At 51.6% G+C, this 19,447-nt stretch overlaps 1 protein-coding gene across 4 annotated transcripts in view; it reads right to left on the bottom strand.

The window, feature by feature from the left end:
• The window catches only part of NFASC (neurofascin), a 54,658-nt gene that overhangs the window by 15,003 nt on the left and 20,208 nt on the right, over window positions 1–19,447 (bottom strand). For 3 of the 4 annotated variants that reach the window (XM_058855486.1, XM_058855487.1, XM_058855488.1), the window contains 5 exons: window positions 18,332–18,554; window positions 17,098–17,213; window positions 15,798–16,002; window positions 13,952–14,074; window positions 13,261–13,434 (listed from right to left, as the gene is read on the bottom strand). In XM_058855486.1, the coding sequence (XP_058711469.1) occupies window positions 13,261–13,434; window positions 13,952–14,074; window positions 15,798–16,002; window positions 17,098–17,213; window positions 18,332–18,554 (841 nt within the window). The remainder of the gene's footprint in view (window positions 1–13,260; window positions 13,435–13,951; window positions 14,075–15,797; window positions 16,003–17,097; window positions 17,214–18,331; window positions 18,555–19,447) is intronic. The other variant, XM_058855489.1, reaches the window with a different exon arrangement.

Genomic DNA, 19,447 nt, shown 5'->3' with positions numbered 1-19,447 from the left:
AACCCAGAGATCCCTGCTCTGCTTCCAGCCCAGGACGGAGCCGTACAACGCTAAGAAACACCGAGGAGGAGGTTTGGGATCTTAGAGGATTCTGCCAACTCCAGGTTCAGGAATCCCATCTTCCAATTCCCATCAATTTCGTTTTTCCTCTCTGTTTTCTACCTCCTTCCGTCGCCCACAGCTCAGCATTCCCAAAGGTCGCCAAACCCCACGGCCGTCGGCGCACGTAGAGGGAACCCCTCGAGAGCCACCTCCAATCAACCACAACCACCGTGTTTTCCCCTCCCGTTTTTCCAGCTGGAACCATGGAATTAAATCCAAGGAAAGGGCGGGAGCTGGCAGGATCTCTAAGGGCAGCGCCACCCCGTAGAGTCCCCACGCGATCTGATGCTTACTGGTGATATACTTAACCACAAAGTCAGTTCCTGCCGAGAAATTGTGGCTCCAGGTGATGTTTGCCCAGTTACTGTTTGCCATGGCTCTGATGTCCCATATGGACGATCCATTGGCGGCTGGGGGACAGGTTAGAACACGAGTTAGTGTTTAGTGGGGTTAGGCCCGGCTCAGAGCTCAAAGCTGGCGGAAATCTCAAAAAAATCCCAGGCAGAAACCCTAAAAAGCTTCACAAAAATCTTAGAAAACCTCAAAAAAAACCACCAAAACATAAAAAAAACCCTTAAAAAAACCTTATAAGACCTCATAAAAGCACATGACTCTCATAAAAACCTCACCAAAAACTTACAAACACCTTACAAACGTACCTCAAAATCCTTACAAAAACCTCACAAATCCTTACAAAGTCCTTAAAAAAGACCTTACAAAAACATTGTAAAAACCTCATAAACACACAGAAGCATAAAAACTTCATAAAAACCTTAAAAAAAAAAACCTTACAAAAGCCTCACAAAACCCTTACAAATTCCTGACAAAAAACTTTCAGAAACCTTAAAAAACTTACTAAAACTTTACAAAATCTTCACAAAATCCTCACAAAAACCCCACAAAATCCTCACAAAATCCTCACAAGCACCTTACAAAATCATTACAAAAACCTGGAGCGAACACTTTGGTCTCAGCCTGAGGCTGGATCGATTCTTTCCAGGATTCCCAACACATTTAGGGAATTTTGGCGGTGTTTCAATCCAACGGCACTCGGCTCATCCTGGAATTCTTCCGGGGCACATCCCCGAGGATCTGGGCCAGCAGGGAAACCTTATCCTGGAATTCCTGCATGGATGAGCACGGATCCAGTGCCGGGAGTGGCGGGGAATTGTCACTTCGCTGTGGCCCCGGTGGGACAATGGGGTCACTCGTGTGTGAGGCTGAAGTTAAGGGATCTCGACGTGTCTTGGGATGAATCCCATTCCTACACAAGTGGGAGCCAATCCTGCTCTTTATTGGGGTTTTAAGGGACAGCAGAGATGTGACACCTTGGGCTTTTATTATCATTTTTCCTTGAGGTGTTTCAACGTTTTGATGCCACAAAATCTGGGACTGACCGCCACAATCCCTTGGAAAAAGACAGTTTTGGGGTTTTTAGGGCACTGCAAAGACCTGGCACTGTGGGGTGCACTGAAATCCCTTAAATCCCAGCCTGGGCTGGGTGGGGACACCGGAGGTTCCTCGTTCCCTTTCCCTGCTCTGTGCCTCATGCTTAATTCCCTATTTCTAATTAACAGCGTTTTTCCATGGATTAATGACTGCTGTCGGGGTGATCTGGCTTCATCACCAGCCCTGGGGTGTTGGGTGGGGGCAGATCCCCCCTGCAGAGAGTTTTGGTGGCTTTAAAGTATTTTCAATTGATTTTATGCAAAAATATAGACAAATGACTTTGAACTCAGACATGGAATCATCCCAGACTGGTTTGAGCGGGAAAGGACCCAAAAACTCATCTCATTCCCCACCCAAATCCACATTTTCCACTATCCCAGGCTGCTCCAAACCCTATCCAAGCTTTTAATCCTGATTTCATTCCCTTTTTTCTCTATTTAATTTTGAACAACCCTAATTATTTATAAGCCATAAATTCCGTTATCCTGGTGTTCCAAACCCGGATAAATCCTTCCAGATTTATCCCTCAGACACGTCCAGGAGGGAAGATTTCCCTGCCAGAGCAGAGTTTGATTCTCTTGATGGCACGAAAAGTTTCTCCTGACCTGGGGAAGGCCCGGCACAGGGATGGTGCTGGAGCTCCCACCCTTCCCCAGCATTCCCGGGGGCTCCGGCAGCGCAGGGAGCAGCAGGATAAACGCGAGGAGCGGATAAATCCTGACAGGTCTCCTTGCTAACAGCTGAGGTGCTAAATCCGAGCTGACATCTCCTGCAGGAGCACCAGAGCCCGTTTTTAACAGCTCTAAACACCAGAGAACACTTTGAGGGGAATTTGTCCGGTTTTCCATCTCTTCCCAAACCTCATCCGGCATCACCACACCCCCAGCAGGGCTGGGTTACTCCCCGGTGGCACAGAACCCTCCAGATTCCCACTTGTACACCCAGATTCCCATCCTGGAGCGTGGGACGGCTCCGATTTCCCCTGATATCCCAAAGAATCGAGGCGGGGAAGGGTCCCAGTAGGGTTAGAGAGGGGTTAGAGGAAAAGGAAAGCTCAGTACCCAACTCGTGCCTGGTGGTGGCTGCCGGAGCCCTCTCGGCAGCGGCGCTGGTGCTGGCGGCGGTGCTGGCAGTGGTGCTGACGGTGGTTGTGGTGGTGGTGGTGGTGGTTGTGGTGTCGGTGGTGGTTGGGGTGGTTGTAGGGCTGGTTGTAGGGCTGGTTGTAGGGCTGGTTGTAGGGCTGATTGTAGGACTGGTTTCAGGAGTGGTTTCAGGAGTGGTTTCAGGACTGGTTTCCTCCACTGCGGTTGGAGGTGGCCCAGTTGCCTCTGGGAGAGGGAAACACCGGCTTTGTACCTGAGGTGGCGTCCCCCCGGCACTGCCGGCCCCGGAGCGGCGCGGCACGGAGCAAATCCCGTGGGAATGCACGGCTGGACCCCTTTTCCTGCCCCTGGCCCCGTGCAGGGATGGCCTGGGCTGATCCCAGGGACTGGAGCAAATCCCACTGGGAACATCCCTTTTCCTGCTCCTGGCCCTGTGCAGGAATGGCCTGGATTGATCCCGGGAGCTGGGAGAAGAGCAGGAGCAAATCCCACTGGGAATGTCAGGCTGAGCTCCTTTTCCCACCCCTATCCCCATGCAAGGGCACCCTGAGCCCATCCCAGGGGTTGGGAGAGGTGCAGGAGCAAATCCCATCGGGAACACACGGCTGAAGCCCTTTATCCTGTCCCTGTCCCCATGCAGGGATGACCTGGGCTGATCCCAGGAGCTGGAGCAAATCCCACTGGGAATTTTCCAGGCTGAGCCCCTTTTCCCACCCCTGTCCCCCTGAGCCCATCCCAGGGGCTGGGAGAGGTGCTGGGGCTGCTCCTGCTCCCCCAGTTTGATCCCAATCCCAATCCCAACGAGCTGCTTGTCCTCTGCCTTCTCCCTGCCCGCCACTCCTCTGGGATAAACCAGCACGGAGAGCCTGGAAAAACGCAGCTGAGGGGAGGCGCAGGTTTGTCCTCATCCCATTGTCCCGCCGCCTCCCAGGAAATGGGATTTAGCTGGAGGAAAACGCGCTAATCCCATTTGTCGGGCGAGCCGCAATTCCATTAATCCAGCTGCCCCTGGACAACACCTCCAGCGGTTTTGGAGCTGCCAGCTCAGCCTGCAACTTCCCAGCTTTTCCCTTTTTTTCAAAGGAGCAGCTTTGAGGGGTTTTAACTCGCGGGGGAGGGAGGGATGGGGCTGGGGCAGCGCCGCCCCTCTGCATTTCCATTTCAGTGAGGGATTGGAGCGCCTGGAGCTGTCCAGGGGGATAATCGGGAGCGATTTGTTTGTGAATTGTCTCACTTGGGCTGTGATGCCGAGGAAAAGCGGGAATGCGCTCCAAGGAAAGGGGGAAATGTGTCCTTTAACGCACCCCGAGTGCGGTGAGGGTCCCACAGGGAGGGAGGGGGGCGCTGGCTGGAGCTGGAACCTTCCAGCAGAAAACGCAGCCGGAATTCTGCTCCAAATACCAAAGGTGACTCCGAGGGGACTCACCCCGGGACGCTCAGGTTAAATTACGTTTATCACCATTATTCCTGCGGGTCACGGGATTCCAAATCCCTCTGATGGGCGAAGGAAGGCAGGTTTTATAAACATGGTCCCCAAACCACACCAGCTCTAGGGAAGCACTTTAAAACCAGTCCTAGGACCAAGCCAGGCTTTCCTTTCCCACCCCGCCCATGCCCAAGGAGATCCAAGCCCTGAAACTCAGCACCCAAAGGCAGAGAGGGGCAGGAGCTCGCTCAGTTCATCTGAGATCCAAAATTAGACTTGGAGCACAACTGAAAGCACCAGCCCAGGTCAGGGGTGCGCCCAGAGCACCCCAAGGTACTCAAAAATTGCAGCCGAGCCCCAGGGGTGCCCCAAGAGCACTCCCAGCTCCTCAAAGTGCCCCCAAGAGCAGCCACAGTTCCCCCAAAACTCCAATCGCACCCCAGATGTGTCCCCAGAGCAGCCACAGCCACCCCAAAACTCCAGGCCAGCCTCAGGGATACCCCCAGAGCACTCCTGGCTCCTCAAAAGTGCCCCAGGAGCAGCCACAGTTCCCCCAAAACCTCATCCATACCCAGAGGTGCCCCCAGAGCGGTCCCAGCTCCTGAAAAGCATCAGCCCAGTCACCGAGAGCAGGCAAAATCACCCCAAAAAATCCCAGCCCAGCCACCGAGAGCAGGCACAGTCACCCCAAAACCCCAGCCCAGCCACCGAGAGCAGCCAAAATCACCCCAAAAAATCCCAGCCCAGCCCCAGGGGCAGTCAAAATCACCCCAAAAAATCCCAGCCCAGCCACTAAGAGCAGGCACAATCACCCCAAAACCCCTCTGGGTCCTGTCCGCGCTGACCCCACACATCCCGATCTCATGCACCCCGACCCGCAGCCCGTCCTTGTCCCAGCCCGGGGGTCCAGCCCGGGCAGGGGGAGGTGACAGGGAGGGGACACATCCAAAGGCTCGGCTTTGCCCTCGCGTCTTCGTGGGGAGCCAACAATAACCAAAAAAAGGGATTTTTTTACGTTTTGCCCTTCTGGGTTTGTTCCTCAAGGACTTTTCGGGGTCCCGAGGGCGCTAAAAGCTTTTCCTGCGCTGGGATTTGTCCCCATCCATCCCCGCCGGTTGCTGGCGGCTTTTTGGGGTTAAGAGATTGGTGTCGCCGGGTTAATGTCCCCATTAACGGGATGGAGACGCGCCGGAGGCGGGGAACAGTGAGCCGCTAATGCGGGCTCGGCATTCCCATGGGAATTCCCGGCTCCCCTCGGAGGAAAACGAGACCTCAAAAGGCACAAAGTGACTTTGGGGAAGGCGGGAGCCGGCGGAAAACCTGGCACGGCTTTCCAGCTTCCATTGGGGCTCTCCCAGCGCCTCCCGGGAGCGGCAGAAATTCGGCTTTAATTCTCTTGCCGAGTTCAGACGGGGAAGAGATTATCCGGGATAAATCCCAGCCTCGCTATTCCTGGTGCGGGATCTCTGAGCATCCCTCGCGCACCCAAATCCTCCGGGATTTCTGCCCCGCCTGGAGCAGCGGGATGAGCTGCCAGCCATTCCAGGCGGGATTTGTCCTCCCTGCCCCACTTCCCCGGCTCTGGGGGAAGCGATCCCCGGGAGCGGAGCCGTCACTTCCCATCAGGATAACTCGGGCTGGCTCCCGAGCGGGATCCAGGAGGGGATGGCGGGGATGGAAATCATCCTGGCAGGAGCAGGGCCAGGTGAAGAGTGGGATGGGGTGAGCTGGAAAACTCGGGGAGGGGAGGGTGGGAATTCGGCTCCCAGGGAGAGGGAGGGCTGGGATTTGATCCTGAACAGCCCCGGGATGCGGAGCTGCGGCCTCGTTTGGGTTTCAGTCCGAAATGGGGGCGGGAGGAGAGCTCAGCTGGGAGATTTGGGGTGGGGGAGATCGGGGGTGTTCGCTGGGCTGTGAAATCCGTCCCCTGATGAGGGATGGTGGGGATCGCAGGGATCGCAGGGATCCGATATCCCCTGAAGAAAAGGGATCTCGGGGATCAGAGGGATCTTGGGGATCAAAAGGATCACAGGGATCATGTGGAATTTCAGGGATCTCAGGGATCCGATATCCCCTGAAGAAAAGGGACCTCGGGGATCAGAGGGATCTTGGGGATCAAAAGGATCACAGGGATCACGTGGAATTTCAGGGATCCCAGGGATCTGATATCTCCTGAAGGGATCTCTGGGATCAGAGGGATCTCAGGGATCAAAAGGATCACATGAATCACGTGGAATTTCAGGGATCTCAGGGATCTGATATCCCCTGAAGAAAAGGGATTGCAGGGATCCCAGGGATCCTCTATCCCCTAAATAAAAGGGATCTCAGGGATCAAAAGGATCTCAGGGATCTCAGGTATCCCAGGGATCAAGCAGAATTTCAGGGATCCCAGGGATCTGATATGCCCTGAAGAAAAGGGATTTTAGGGATCAGAGGGATCTCAGGAATCTCAGGCATCAAATTGAATTTCAGAGATCTCAAGGATCCAATATCCCCTGGGAATAAAAAAGGGATCTCAGGGATCCCAGGGTCCCTCTCGCTGCCACCAGGAGTGACAAAGATCCCAGAGGGAGTTAGGAGACCCAGGCTGGCATTCCCAGACCTTTGGAAAGCCTGGAAATCCCACCCATCCTCCTAAAAACGGCCGCGATGCTCCAACCGCGCCATTCCCGAGCTTTGGGGAGGAGCTGGAGTTGTTTTCCTGCATTCCCAGGGCTCGGACAGAAAGTTTGGGTAGAGGAGGGAACACCTGGAATTTGTGGGATGGGGTGAAAATCCCCCTTTTCCAAAAGAGAGCAGCCACTTCCCCCATCCCAGGGCGGGAAAACACCCGGGAATTGCTCCAAGCGGGAAGAAATCACCCGGGAAATTCGGGCTAAAACCACCAGCAGCAATTCAATTTTATCCGGGCCCATCTTCCTGGAAAGAGCCAAACGAGCACTCAGCTCTTTAATTGCCTCCCTTTCAAGGCTTTTTCCATCTCCAAGACCCATTATCCCCTCTCAGGGAAGGATGGGGGCAAGATGATGGATTGAGGATGCAGAAATTAATAATTTCACTAATGAGAGATGCTGAGCTCTTCGCTGCCTCCCCAGCTGGGAGTGGAGCAGTAAAAAAAGAGTCCAAACCTTCCACAAAAACCTGTTTGAAGCTCAGATTAGGGGGGGAAAAAATCCCGAACAGAGAGAGAATCCTAAAAGGAAAAACGGGATTTTTTTAAGGGAAGCTCTAAGGAAAATTCACAAATCCTGCTGGGATAATTCAGTGAAAAGTGGTTTTTTGTTTGTTTTTTTTTTTTTTTTAAATCCAGGGAACAATCCCAATCTCTGCTGCTTTTTAATTATTTAAAGGTGCTTTTAATGTGTTGTCGGGCTGTGGCAACAGCTTTCCCTGGGGTGTGTCTACAGAATAATGAGGCTTGGAAAAATTGGGATGAATTTTTCATGATTTTTGATGACTGGGCCGAGGATATTGGCAGAGATTTAGTTTTAATTCTCCCAGTTTTTACCAACAGAATGAAATTGGGAATCCTTGGCCGTGAAGTGCTGAAAATCCGATGTGGAAAGAGAAGAAATCAGAGAAGAGAAGGGAGTGCTGGAGCAGAAAGAGAGGGCTCAGCAATTCCTCTGTTTCTGAAATGAAAAATGGGATTTTTCTCCTCAAATTTATGGACAGAGAAAAGTCAGGATTTTCCCTCTTAGTCTAATCCTGATTTCTTTGTGATCCCTGATGAAGTTTTTTCCCTAAGGATGGAAAATAAAAAAATCTGGTTTTGGATTTTTTTCCTGGCCAGAGTATAAATCAAAACTCTTTTTCAGTCTTCTCTTTTTCCCAAATCTCCTCTCCTGCTGTCCAAACCTGGCTTAGGGAAGGTGAAGCCTCTCCTGAGGGAAAATCCCTGCACTTCAGTTCCATTCCATCACCTGCTCCGGTTTCTCCCGGCCCTGACCCCGCCTGTGTCAGGTTTCCCCTGGAAAAGGAACCTTTTCATTCCCTGTCAGCTCCAGACGTGGAAAAGAGAATTTTCCTGTGATTCAGGACAAATTCCATAAAAACCTGCCCGATTTGGGTCAGCCGGCGGAGATGGGAAAGGTCAGGGAGCATTTCCTTGGGTTTGTTGGGAAGAGGAACATCCTCTGGAGCCTGAGGAGGCCTGAGGAGAAACGAGATCCAGATCTGGGATGGGAGAGGGATTTTTCCATGCCCTGAGTCCTCTCCTGGAGCCTGGAATGGGGAGGAAGATGAGGCAGCAATTCCCGACCTCCAGCTCCACTTCCCGACTCTCAGCCCTTTCCAAATTGTTGTTTCTCCTTTTGGAAAGGGGAAAATGGAGGGGTGGGCCCTGGATTATTGGAGGATTATCCCCAAAATCACAAATAATTCCAGTGGGGCAAGAAATGAAGCTGGGAATGATTCAGTGCTGGGAGGATGAAAAGGTCAGGCTGATTCCAGAGTTCAGGAAGACCCTCTGGAAGCAGAAAAAGAACTTGAAGTGATCCTGATCCACAAAGAAAATCGGGATTCTGGTGGATGAGCCAAACCCTGGATGGAGAAGGAGCTGGAGGAGAGGGTGGTCTCAATCCTGAGGATTTTTATGTGCATTTTCAGGGATTATATGTTCATTTCCAGGGATTTTATGTTAATTCTCAGCATTTCTATGTGCATTTCCAGGATTTTTAAGTGCATTTTCAGGTTCCCACCACCTAAACCTGACCAATCTGTTCCTCTTCATTTTTATCTTTGTTTGGGAAGGTGGAGGAAGAGAAAAAGACAGGAAGGAGAAAGATTGGCACTTCTGTAGGAAAGCGGGGAAAAAAGCAAAATAACATCAGGAAGAGACATCGCTGCAACAAAATCCAAGGAAAAGGAACATCCACGAGGCAGGAAAGTGAATCCTGCACTTGGATCCCTCAGGAAAACCTTCCCTGGGAAGCTGTTCCTGCTTGGACTGTGCAGAGACAAAGCAGGACCTGTTGAGAGCCCTCAGTGTGGAGATTCAGGAGCTGCTGCTGCTCCCAAAAAGCTTTTTTTTTTGGGATGAGTTCGGGGCTGGCTGCACCTCTGATCGGCCATTCCCACATTCCCGAGTTGGGAAAAGGCTCTCGCGCTGCTCGGAATGTGGGAAATGCGTGTTAGATGTAGGAAAATCAGAATTTTCCAAGTCTGTGAGAGGCGGGAATCCTTCCCTGGGTGACCTGGAATTGTGCTGGGGCGATGCAGGGCGGCGCTGGGATAACCGGGATCGGGTTTTCCATGGAAGCGGGAGGAGGAGGAGGAGCTGTCCCTGGTGCTGGAAAAGGTCTCTCCCTGCTCCCACGTTTTGGGAATAGCGAGGAGGGCAAAGCCAGCAGAAGGCTCCATGCAGAACATGCACAGCTCGAATTCCCGCTCAACCCTTCCAATGGACACCGGGAATGGGAGGAATCTCCTGGATCGAAGCCCTGGGAGAGCTACAAGGAATCCCTAAAAAAATCCCAAATCTCCAGCTGCGATCCCACAGGTGCTGGAAGGGCCCCACAGAGCCAGAAATGTTTTGTGGGGTAGGGAAGGCGAGGGTTAAAAAGGGAGAGGGGTTTGTGCAGAGCTGGGCTTAAAAATCCTCTGTGAGAGGGGGAAAAGCTCTTTAATAGGGAAAAAATTCTTTAATAGGGAAAACTCCCTCCTTAATAGGGAAAAAACCCCTCTAAAATAGGGGGGAAAGTCTTCTTTAATAGGGGGAAAACCCCTCTTTAATAGGGGAAAACCCCATTTCTTTTATGAGGGAAAAATGTCTTTAATAGAGGGAACCAAAGTCTTTAATAGGGAATAAAATCTCTTTCATTTAGGAAAAAAAAATCGCCTCTCAATTGGGGAAAAAGCCCCTTCTAAAATAGGAGAAAAAAACCTCGTTAAGAGGGGAAAAAACCCTGTTTAACAGGGGGAAAAAATATTTATTAGGGAAAAAAGCCTCTATAATAGGGGAAACTCCACTTTAATAGGGAAAAAACCCTCTTTAATATGAAAAAAAAAATCTATAATAGGCAAACCCCCCCTCTTTAGTATGGGAAAACAACCCCTCTAAAATAGGGGGAAAACCCACTTTAACGGGGAAAATTTCTATAATAGGGGGAAATATCCTTGCTAAAATCGGGGGAAAAAACTGTTAAAATAGGAAAAATAACCCTCTTTAACAGGGAAAAAAATCCGTTTTAATATTGAAAAGAATGTTTAATAGGAAAAAAAAAATCTGTTTGTCAGGGGAAAACCCTCTTTAATGGGGAAAAAAAAAATCCCTTTTTAATAGGGAAAAAATGCCCTTTTAATAGGGAAAAAAACCACCCCTCTTTAATAGGGAAAGGAACCCTCTTTAATAGGGAAAAAAACCCATCTTTAACAGGGAAAAAACCCATTTTAATGGGAACTCGACTCTCCTTTGGGCTCGCCCAGCCCGTGGCCACCGCAGTTTGGTTTTCATGAGATTTTGAGAGGCTTTTAAGCCTGGCTTAGAGACCTTTTAATCTTCGCCTGCCCCGCTGTGGAACCACCCTGGTCCCCTTTGTGCCTGGAATGATTGAAGTGCCCAATTGGCGTGGCCATTGGAAGGGTTTTAACGAACTTTTCGGCTTAATTGGCAGCTTAATTGGCAAGCTCCGTTGCCCCCATGCCGGTTACCTCTGGGTACGGTACCTGGGCTTGGTGTGGCTTCGGAGGCAGCACCAGGGATAGAGAGAGAGAGAGAGAGAGGGAAAAACAGGAAAACGGAGAGAAAGAGGAAAGAGAAAAACACAGGAATTTATCAAACAACCCCAACGCGCTGCCAGGACACTCGGAGTCATCGGAGAGCGGAGAGAGAGGGGAGAAATGTGGTTAAATCCAACCTGGGAATGCCTCTGGAATCCAGGAATCCGGGATAAACCAGGAATCAGGGATAAACCACACCAGAGTCTGGGATAAACCACACCAGAGTCTGGGATAAACCACGCCAGAGTCTGGGATAAACCACACCAGAGTCTGGGATAAACCACACCAGAGTCTGGGATAAACCACACCAGAGTCTGGGATAAACCACACCAGAGTCTGGGATAAACCACACCTGGATCCAGGTTAAACACCCAAGAGGAGCCAGGGGTGGCACTGAGGTGACAGCGGTGGCATCGAGGTGACAATGGTGTGGTCAAGCCGAGGACTTAAGTGGGTGTTTAGGTCTAATCCCAACAAAAACTGGTTTTGACACCAAATTTCATCTCAGTTTTTCCTTGCTCATCCCACCTGATTTAAACTCTGCATGGTGAGCAGAAAACCTCCTCGGAGCACGTTAAAGGGTTGAATTTCCTTAATCTGCTTCTTTTCCTTAAATTCCAGCCTCGTCTTCCCCTCAGCTTGGCAGGAAGTCACATCAAAGCGAGCAAAACTCACCTATTTCCTGTTGCACCCCCTGTTCAGAGGGTGAGTTTCTGCTACATGGGAGTAAATTACATAAATTTGATAATTTTTTTATTTTTGATGGCCAAACTTCGTCTTTTTGGTGGCACCCAGTGCTACATCCTCACCCCAAACCCCGCAGGGAGGATTCCTTATCTTGTCCAGCAGGTTTGGGCACCACCTGATATTTCCAATACATAAAACTGATCCGTATCGATTAAAATTTATACACCACAACTGTTATCTCGCTATTATCAGTCTCCAAAATTTGGGTGCGAACCAGCTAAAAATATTCAGTTTTCAACTTCAATCCAATCCCTGAGTTCTCAAAATTCCTTTTAAAGCAATTCCAGGCCTCTCTTATGTTTTCCTTGGCTGTTTCTTCTCCCACACATCCAATAAATTTTGCTGGATCCCACCCCAGGGGTGTCGGGAATGGTTTTATTCCCACTGGATCCGGGCAGGAATCGCTTTCCCCACTCAGAGCCATTAGCTGGGATGAGGGAAGGAGAGAAAACCCATTAAATTCCAGCTCTAACCCAATCCCAGCTCTGGCAGCCGAGCTTAAGAAGGGGAGAGAGCCGCCCTTGGTTCCCTCGGGGCTCCAGAACTTCCACTTAAATTTGATGGATGTTCCACAACGGGAGTTTTATCTGATTATTGGGGCCAAGATTGGGGCTCTGGAGGCTTTTAGGGTCGGGTGATGCCCATGGGGTGACAGGGAAGTGGCACCAGGAGTTTTATCTGATTATGGGGCTGAAATTAGGGGTCTGGAGGCTTTTAGGGTCAGGTGACACCTGTGGGGTGGCAGGGAGGTGGCACCAGGAGTTTTATCTGATTATGAGGCTGAAATTAGGGGTCTGGAGGCTTTTAGGGTCAGGTGATGCCCATGGGGTGGCAGGGAGGTGGCACCAGGAGTTTTATCTGATTATGGGGCTGAAATTAGGGCTCTGGAGGCTTTTAGGGTCAGGTGATGCCCATGGGGTGACAGGGAGGTGGCACCGAGGTCCCTACACCCAAAAATCCCCCAAAGCTGCCCCTGTTGAGCTCACACAGAAACAGAGGGACAAATCAGAGCTTCACCCTCAGCACAAAGAGGGAGAGATCCCAAAATCATGGATTGGTTCGGGTTGGAAAGGACCTGAAATCTCATCCAGTCCCACCCAGGGACACTTCCACCATCCCAGGTGGCTCCAAGCTGACCCTGGACACTTCCAGGGATGCAGCAGCATCCACAACCTCTCCGTGCCCGTGCTTCCAAACCCTCCAAGCGAGGAATTCCTTCCAGAATCCCATCTCACTCTGCCCTCTCTTGGCATAAAACATAAATTCAGCAAATTTCCTCCTGCTCCAGGGCACACGAGGAATGTCCCACCCTGGGGGACAGCCAGGGGCTTCCCAGGAGCACAGGAGAGCCCCCAGGTCACCTCAGCTGGGTTTTTATTGCCACCTTTGGCCACCTCCACCTCAGTGGCCGTCGCACTCCTGGTTTTTTGGATTCCCTGGTTCCATTTTTGGGCTGTTCCCTGGCCCCTCACGATGCCTTTTTCGGATTTGTCACAGCCTGCCACGATGCCACTTTTGGGGGGTTGCCACATCCTATCACAACGTCATTTTTGGGCTGTTCCAGGGCCTGTCACAACGGCATTTTTGAGATTTGTCATGGCCTGTCACGATGCCATTTTTGGGCAGTTCCATGGCCTGCCACCATGCCGTTTTTTGGGTTTGACACATCCTGTCCCACTCCATCCCCTCGGCAGAGCCGGGTTCTGCCCTTACCTTCATCCAGCAGCGCCGGCGACTCCTCAGCCAGGGCCTCTCCCTCTCCCACCTGGGTGCGGGCGCGGAGCACGAAGCGATAGCGGGAGATGGGGTCTGACCTCTGCAGGGTGAACCTCGTCTGGTTGGGGGACAGGTTCTCCACCACCGTCTGGCCCTTCCGGGTGCCGTTAACTGCAGAGGGAAGGCAGGGCAGGCTGGGCCAGGAATTCCTGGGGTGTCCAGCTCATCCCTAACCCCCTGGAGGGGCTGTGAGGTCACTGTGGGGTCACTGTGGGGCCACTGTGGGGCTCAGAGCTCTGCTGCTCTTGAACACAGCTGGGTTGGGGCACTTGGTGACATCCTGGCTTGGGGACCTGCTGGGGGGGACCTTGGGTGCTTTCTACTGCCCCAGGCCCTGGGGTATCACTTCCTAAATCTTGAGTTTGGATGAGCACAAAAACTACTCTGGCTGCACCCAAAATCTTCCCAAATCCAAGATCCAGCTGATTTTCCCTCCAAAGCTGAGTCTGAGGAGCTGCTGAGCACCCACCACCCCTCCCTCCCTCCCACAGATGTCCAGGACCCTTCCCAACACCAGTTTTTCCCCACCGTGGAAGTCTGCAGTTCCTCACGGATCTCCCTGCCCTGGCAAAAAACGGGAAGGGAAGGATTTCCTGATTTATCAGCGGGAAGAAGACGTGGGACGTACAGGGCTGGTATCGGAGGGTGTATCCCGTGATGATCCCATTGGGATGCTCGGGGTGATCCCACTCCAGGTTGATGAGTTCCAGGTTGGGCTGTCGGATCCGCAGGTACCTGGGGGAGCTGGGCACTTGGAGGGGAGCGGGGAGGAGAGGGGAGGGAGGAGAAAACACACACGGGGTAACGAACCTCGCACTGCTGCACCCGCCACGGGTTGGGCCACGCCCTGGAGACCCCAAAATTCCTGCACAGAAACACCCGGAATGGATCACACCAGGATTTATCCCAAAAACCCTGAGCCAGGTGGGGTTTTCAGCAGGGAGGAAAAGCAGAGCAGCTCTGGCGTGATCCAAATCCTGTGGGATCCTCCAGCGAGGCCACAGAAGCTGGAATGCAGCTCCAGCTTCACCTCTCCTGTTGGACCCAAGCTTCCCGGCCTTCCTTACACGCCCTGCCCATCCCAAGGTTTTCATCCCCAAAATTTCTCCCTTAGAAACACAAAATATCCCGAAAACTTCTCTTAACTCCAGCCCTACTTCTCCTGTTGGACCCAAATTTCCTGACCTTAATTATACCCAACTCTCACCCCAAGGTTTTCATCCCAAAGATTCCTCTCTTTGAACCCCCAAAAGTGGCTTCTCTTATCCCCAAAAATCACTGGGAACCAGAATTCCAGAGATCTCCCCCCAAGGAGTTGCTGCCCACTGCTCCTCGCCCTAAGGAATGTTTGGGATTATCGCTGCTTTGACTACTGAAGGAAGGAAAGAATTATCCAGCCTGGAGTTAAATTATTCTCCTGATTTCCTCCTAATTGCGCTGTCTTAATTGGGGGAAGAGAGATGGGAGAGCTCAGGGATTTATTTTTAGTTGCTCAGGATATCCTTCAGCCTCCTCAATGTCAGTTTGAGTCAATAATAGGGCTTGGTGGCATAGGAAAAATTAAAATCCACATTTTCCCAATGACAAGAGTGGAATCCAGTGTAATTATTAATTAACGCTACCCACATGTCCTTATCATCACCCCAAATGTCCAAAGCCAGCCCAAATCCCCCAGAAATAGGGTCACAATGCCCCTGCCTGCAAAACCTACAGGAATTGAACCCTATCCTCTGAAACAACCTCAATTGTCCACAGAAAATCCTTTAAAATGGAGATTTTTCCAAGGAATAGTGAAGGAACAGGCAGAAAGATGTCAGGGTGGGATGGGGAGGAAAAGGGGAGACCCCAAAATGTTTTGAGACAAGACTTGCAAATCTTTCCCTGTGTTTTTGTGACCTTCTGTGCCTGAGTTCCCTCCTGCGCTGTAGCAAAAGTCACTTCCAGCTGTTGGAATTGCGGCTCCAACTCGGAATTATCGGCGTGTCTATAAATAGCTCCTGTGCCAGCGACAAAATTAAACCCTTGAGTTCATCCTTGACACAAGAACGAGGTGCTCTTGCCTGAAAAGCCTGGCGGAGGAATTGGTGATTCCTGAAGGTCCTGGGAAGGTTTTCCTGCCCTTTCCGGGATGGATCCAAGCGCTGCCACGTCCCCAAACCCTGGCTCAGGGACATTTAGAGCTCAGGCAGCAAATCAAGGGCACAGAGCTGTGCATTAGGAGAGGATTTTGCAAATATTTCTCTTGTTCAGCCCAAAATCTTCTTGGCTGAGATGTCCAGAGCACCTGACAGGGATTTTTGGGAATGCTGAAGGGGTCAGGAGACAAATCCAGCTGTGCCTTCAGCGGCGTCACCGACAGCGACAGCACCTGGGTGACGCTCCGCTAAAATCCCTCCTCAGCTGCGGCTCAGCTCCCTTGGATCTGCTCCACCCAAACCTCTCCCAGCGGGAAAAAATTCCCAGTGGGAACATACCTCCTTCAGGGGTGGGGAATTCCTTCATTTCGCTGCGGGGCCCGTCCCCTCGGCCGTTGGTGACCACCATCTCCAGCTTGTAGTTGCTGTAGGGGAACAGCCGGGACACGGTGCCCCGGTTGCGGTCTCCAGGAAAACTCACAAACTGCCGTTTTCTGGAGACCCAAAGGTTCTTCAGCAAGCTGCTCTCTCTCCAGAAATAGGCCTTCAAGAAACAGGCAGGCCAGGTGAAGCTTTTTCCCTGTTTAATCGTGTTTTTTTTTTTTGTTTTTAGATGTTAAAAAGCAGAATTTTGCTTTTAAGGGCTGCTGGAGGTTGTGGAAGTTTTTAGAGGAATTAGTGAAGCTCCATGAGGAAAATTGGGGGTGTTACCTGAGGGAGAGGCTGAGCAGGGGGTTAAGAGCTTCTCAAAACACAGAGTAAAACCACTGGGCTCAGACTAAAGCCGTTCCTAATTCCCAAGGATTAAAATCCGAGTGATTCTCCCTTTCCACTCTGAGCAGGGGCGGACAAGGAAAGGTGGGACGCAGGCAGGCACAAATAAAAGCCAGAATTTGAGAAATCTCCCATTCAATCTCTTAAGTGTAAATCCTATTTCATTCAGAAGCAAGAATCCGTTCAGAAAATTCCCAAGAATCAGGGAAAGCAGAGCCAGCAGATGATCAGCTTGGGAATGTTGGGATTCTTTGCCGGACATGAGGTTTTGGGAATGTTCTAATGCCTGAGGAAGGGCCCTGCTCAGGGTTTGGCTTGGTTTGAACAGCTCCATCCTCTGTGCATCAGCAGCAAGTATTAAATATTAGATATAAATCCAGAAAGACAGATAAAAATGAAATATAAACCTGGAAAGACCCGGAAAAACAGGGAACCACGCTGGTTTAGCGCCCAGTTAGTCCTGACTGCGGGTTTAAGCTTTGCAGGGGTTGTTGATCAGTAAAAAATGCTGTCAGTATTTTGGGGATGACACAAAACCTGTCCTGGTTGGGGTCACTCTCTCAGAGCCCCTTTGCTTGGTGGTCAGGACCATCCCAATCCCTCCCGGTTTTCTTGGAGCATCCCAAATCCTGCAGCCAAGCCCGGAGGAAGCAACAGGAGATATCCCCAACCTCATCCCAACACCCCAAAGAGCAAATCCTGGGTGCTGCCCCAAACCCAACGGCTCCTGGCGAGCAGAGGAAGTTTTCTGTCATCCCCACATCCAGCAGCTCCACCCCTGGGAGCCAGCTGGGAATTTTGGGAGGTTTAGCCGTGTTAGCGGTCGGTGCTGGGCGGGGATTTGGGGAATTTGGGATTTGCTCACTCGGTACTCCTTGAGCTGTCCCTGGATGGTGTCCAGGTGCACCCGGGTCCAGGTCAGAGCTATGGCAGTGCTGTTTAAGACTCTGATCCTGACATCTGTGGGCGCAGCCTTGGGATCTGGGCGGGCAGGGATAAAGCGGAGTGGCTGTTAGGAACCTGGAATGACCCTGGAGCTCGGACAGCTGGACAGCTGGACACCCCCTGCTGTGCTTTTCCCAAATCCCGTGGGCAGCAGCCCCACGATGTGTCCACCCTCTTCCGTGGAAAGAAAAGAAAATCTGATTTTGCTCCTCCAGCCATCAGGAGAACATTCCTGATCCAGCTAAAAGCAGAAATTCCTGCTGCAGGGAAGGGTCTGGCTCACCTCCCTGTCCAGGTGAGGGATCCCAGCACATCCAACCCTTTCCTGCCTCACCTGCCCCAAAGCTGGACCTCAAAGTGCCGAAAAAAACCTCATTTCCATATTTTTAATTGGAATTTGATCAACTTGCTTTTGATCCAGTTTTAGGTAAAGGACTTTTCCTCCTTTCTACAGCTTCTGCTCTGTGGAGAGACCTGGAGCGAAGCAGCTCAGATCTGACTATTTTTGGGACAGTTTTTGTGGATTTTGGCGATTTTTAATCCATCCCACCCCTCAAACAGAGGCAGGAGGAACCTTGATCTCCCTGCTTTGCCTCCATACAACACACACACTTGGAAGCTCATCCAGATCCTCCCATAACCCTGGTGGCCATGGATGTCGACAACTTCCATAGCTCTGGTGGCCATGGTCAGGAACATCTCCCACAGCCCTGGTGGCCATGGTCAGGAACATCTCCCATAGCTCTGGTGGCCATGGATGGTGACACCTCCCACAGCCCTGGTGGCCACGGACAGGGACACCTCCCACAGCCCTGGTGGCCACGGACAGGGACACCTCCCACAGCCCTGGTGGCCACGGACAGGGACACCTCCCACAGCCCTGGTGGCCACGGACAGGGACACCTCCCACAGCCCTGGTGGCCATGGATGGTGATATCTCCCACAGCCCTGGTTGCCATGGTCAGGAACATCTCCCACAGCCCTGGTGGCCATTTACAGAGACACCTTCCACTGTCCAGGATCTCCATTGCTTGTCCAAACTCAAAGTGGATTTTTGTCCCAAATCCCGTAGTGCCCCGCCCACATCCCGGGCTCTCCTTACCCTTGGATGGGATCACCCCCAAAACCCCACCTGCAGCTGCGGGAATACTCACAATCCTCCCCGGAGTATCCGATGTAGGTGTCGGGCTCCGGGGCTCTGCCGAAGTCGTTCTCGGCCTGCACCTTGATCTCGTAGGGGACGTAGATGGGGGTGTTCCACACCACGTGCCGCGCGCTCCGCACGGTCTCGTTGTACCAGCTCCCGCGGGGGTCCCGCCGCCGCCACCTCACGATGTACCTGAGGTTGGGCCCATAAGCCTGAGTTGCATTCAGAGGCTTCAGTGGAGCGAAACAGAGAAGGGGAAAGTGAGAAGGAGGGAAAAAAAAAAAACCAACCCAAAAAAGAACAATTGGATTTCTCCGCCAAGGAGATCCAGAGGTTCTGCTCAGCAGTGGGGTCTTATTCCAGGCTCCATCAGCAAATCCCAAAGGAGGGCAAGGTTTTGTCCCCAAGGAGAGTTCTTGTCCTCCAGAGAGGACAATTTTATTCACAAAATCCTGGATTTTATTCCTGGAATGATTTGGCTTGAAAGGGATTTAAATTCCAAGCTCCTTCCATGGGCAGGGACACTTCCACTAGCCCAGATTCCTTATCTATGTATTATATAAAATAAATCAAAGATGTGCATAATATAGAATTATACACTAAATATTCCATAATCTACTATCCCCGTGTTCCAGTCTCTATTCCCGCTGCCATTCCAACCCTCCTCACAGCTCATCCCTGATTTGTGGCTGACACCTGCTGGTGCAGGGAGCAAAGCAGGAGCAGCTCCAGAAATCCCCTGAGCTGCTCAAGGACTTGGCTTTGGGGCATGCTCGGGAAGCAGAGTCTGGAATTCGCCATCTTTGGGTGTCACGTCTTCGACTTATTTGATTTTGAATTTTTTTTATTATTATTCTTTTTATCACAGAACTAAAAACGGCCTTTCCTGTACCTTCTGCTTTGTATTTCATGGAATCCTGGAATGGGTTGGGTTGGGGGGGACCTGAAATCCCATTCCATTCCACCCCCATGAGCAGGGACACCTTCCGTGACCCCAGGTTGCTTCAACCTGGCCTTGGACACTCCCAGGGATGGGGCAGCCATGGGTTTTCTGGGAATTCCATCCCAGCCCCTCCCCACCGTCCCAGGGAAGGATTTATTCCCAACATCCCGTCTATCCCTG

Source organism: Poecile atricapillus, chromosome 23 (assembly GCF_030490865.1).
Source record: "Poecile atricapillus isolate bPoeAtr1 chromosome 23, bPoeAtr1.hap1, whole genome shotgun sequence".
NCBI classification, from domain to species: Eukaryota; Metazoa; Chordata; class Aves; order Passeriformes; family Paridae; genus Poecile; species Poecile atricapillus.
The sequence above is the reverse complement of the archived record's forward strand: the minus strand, read 5'-3'. Positions and strand labels throughout refer to the sequence as shown.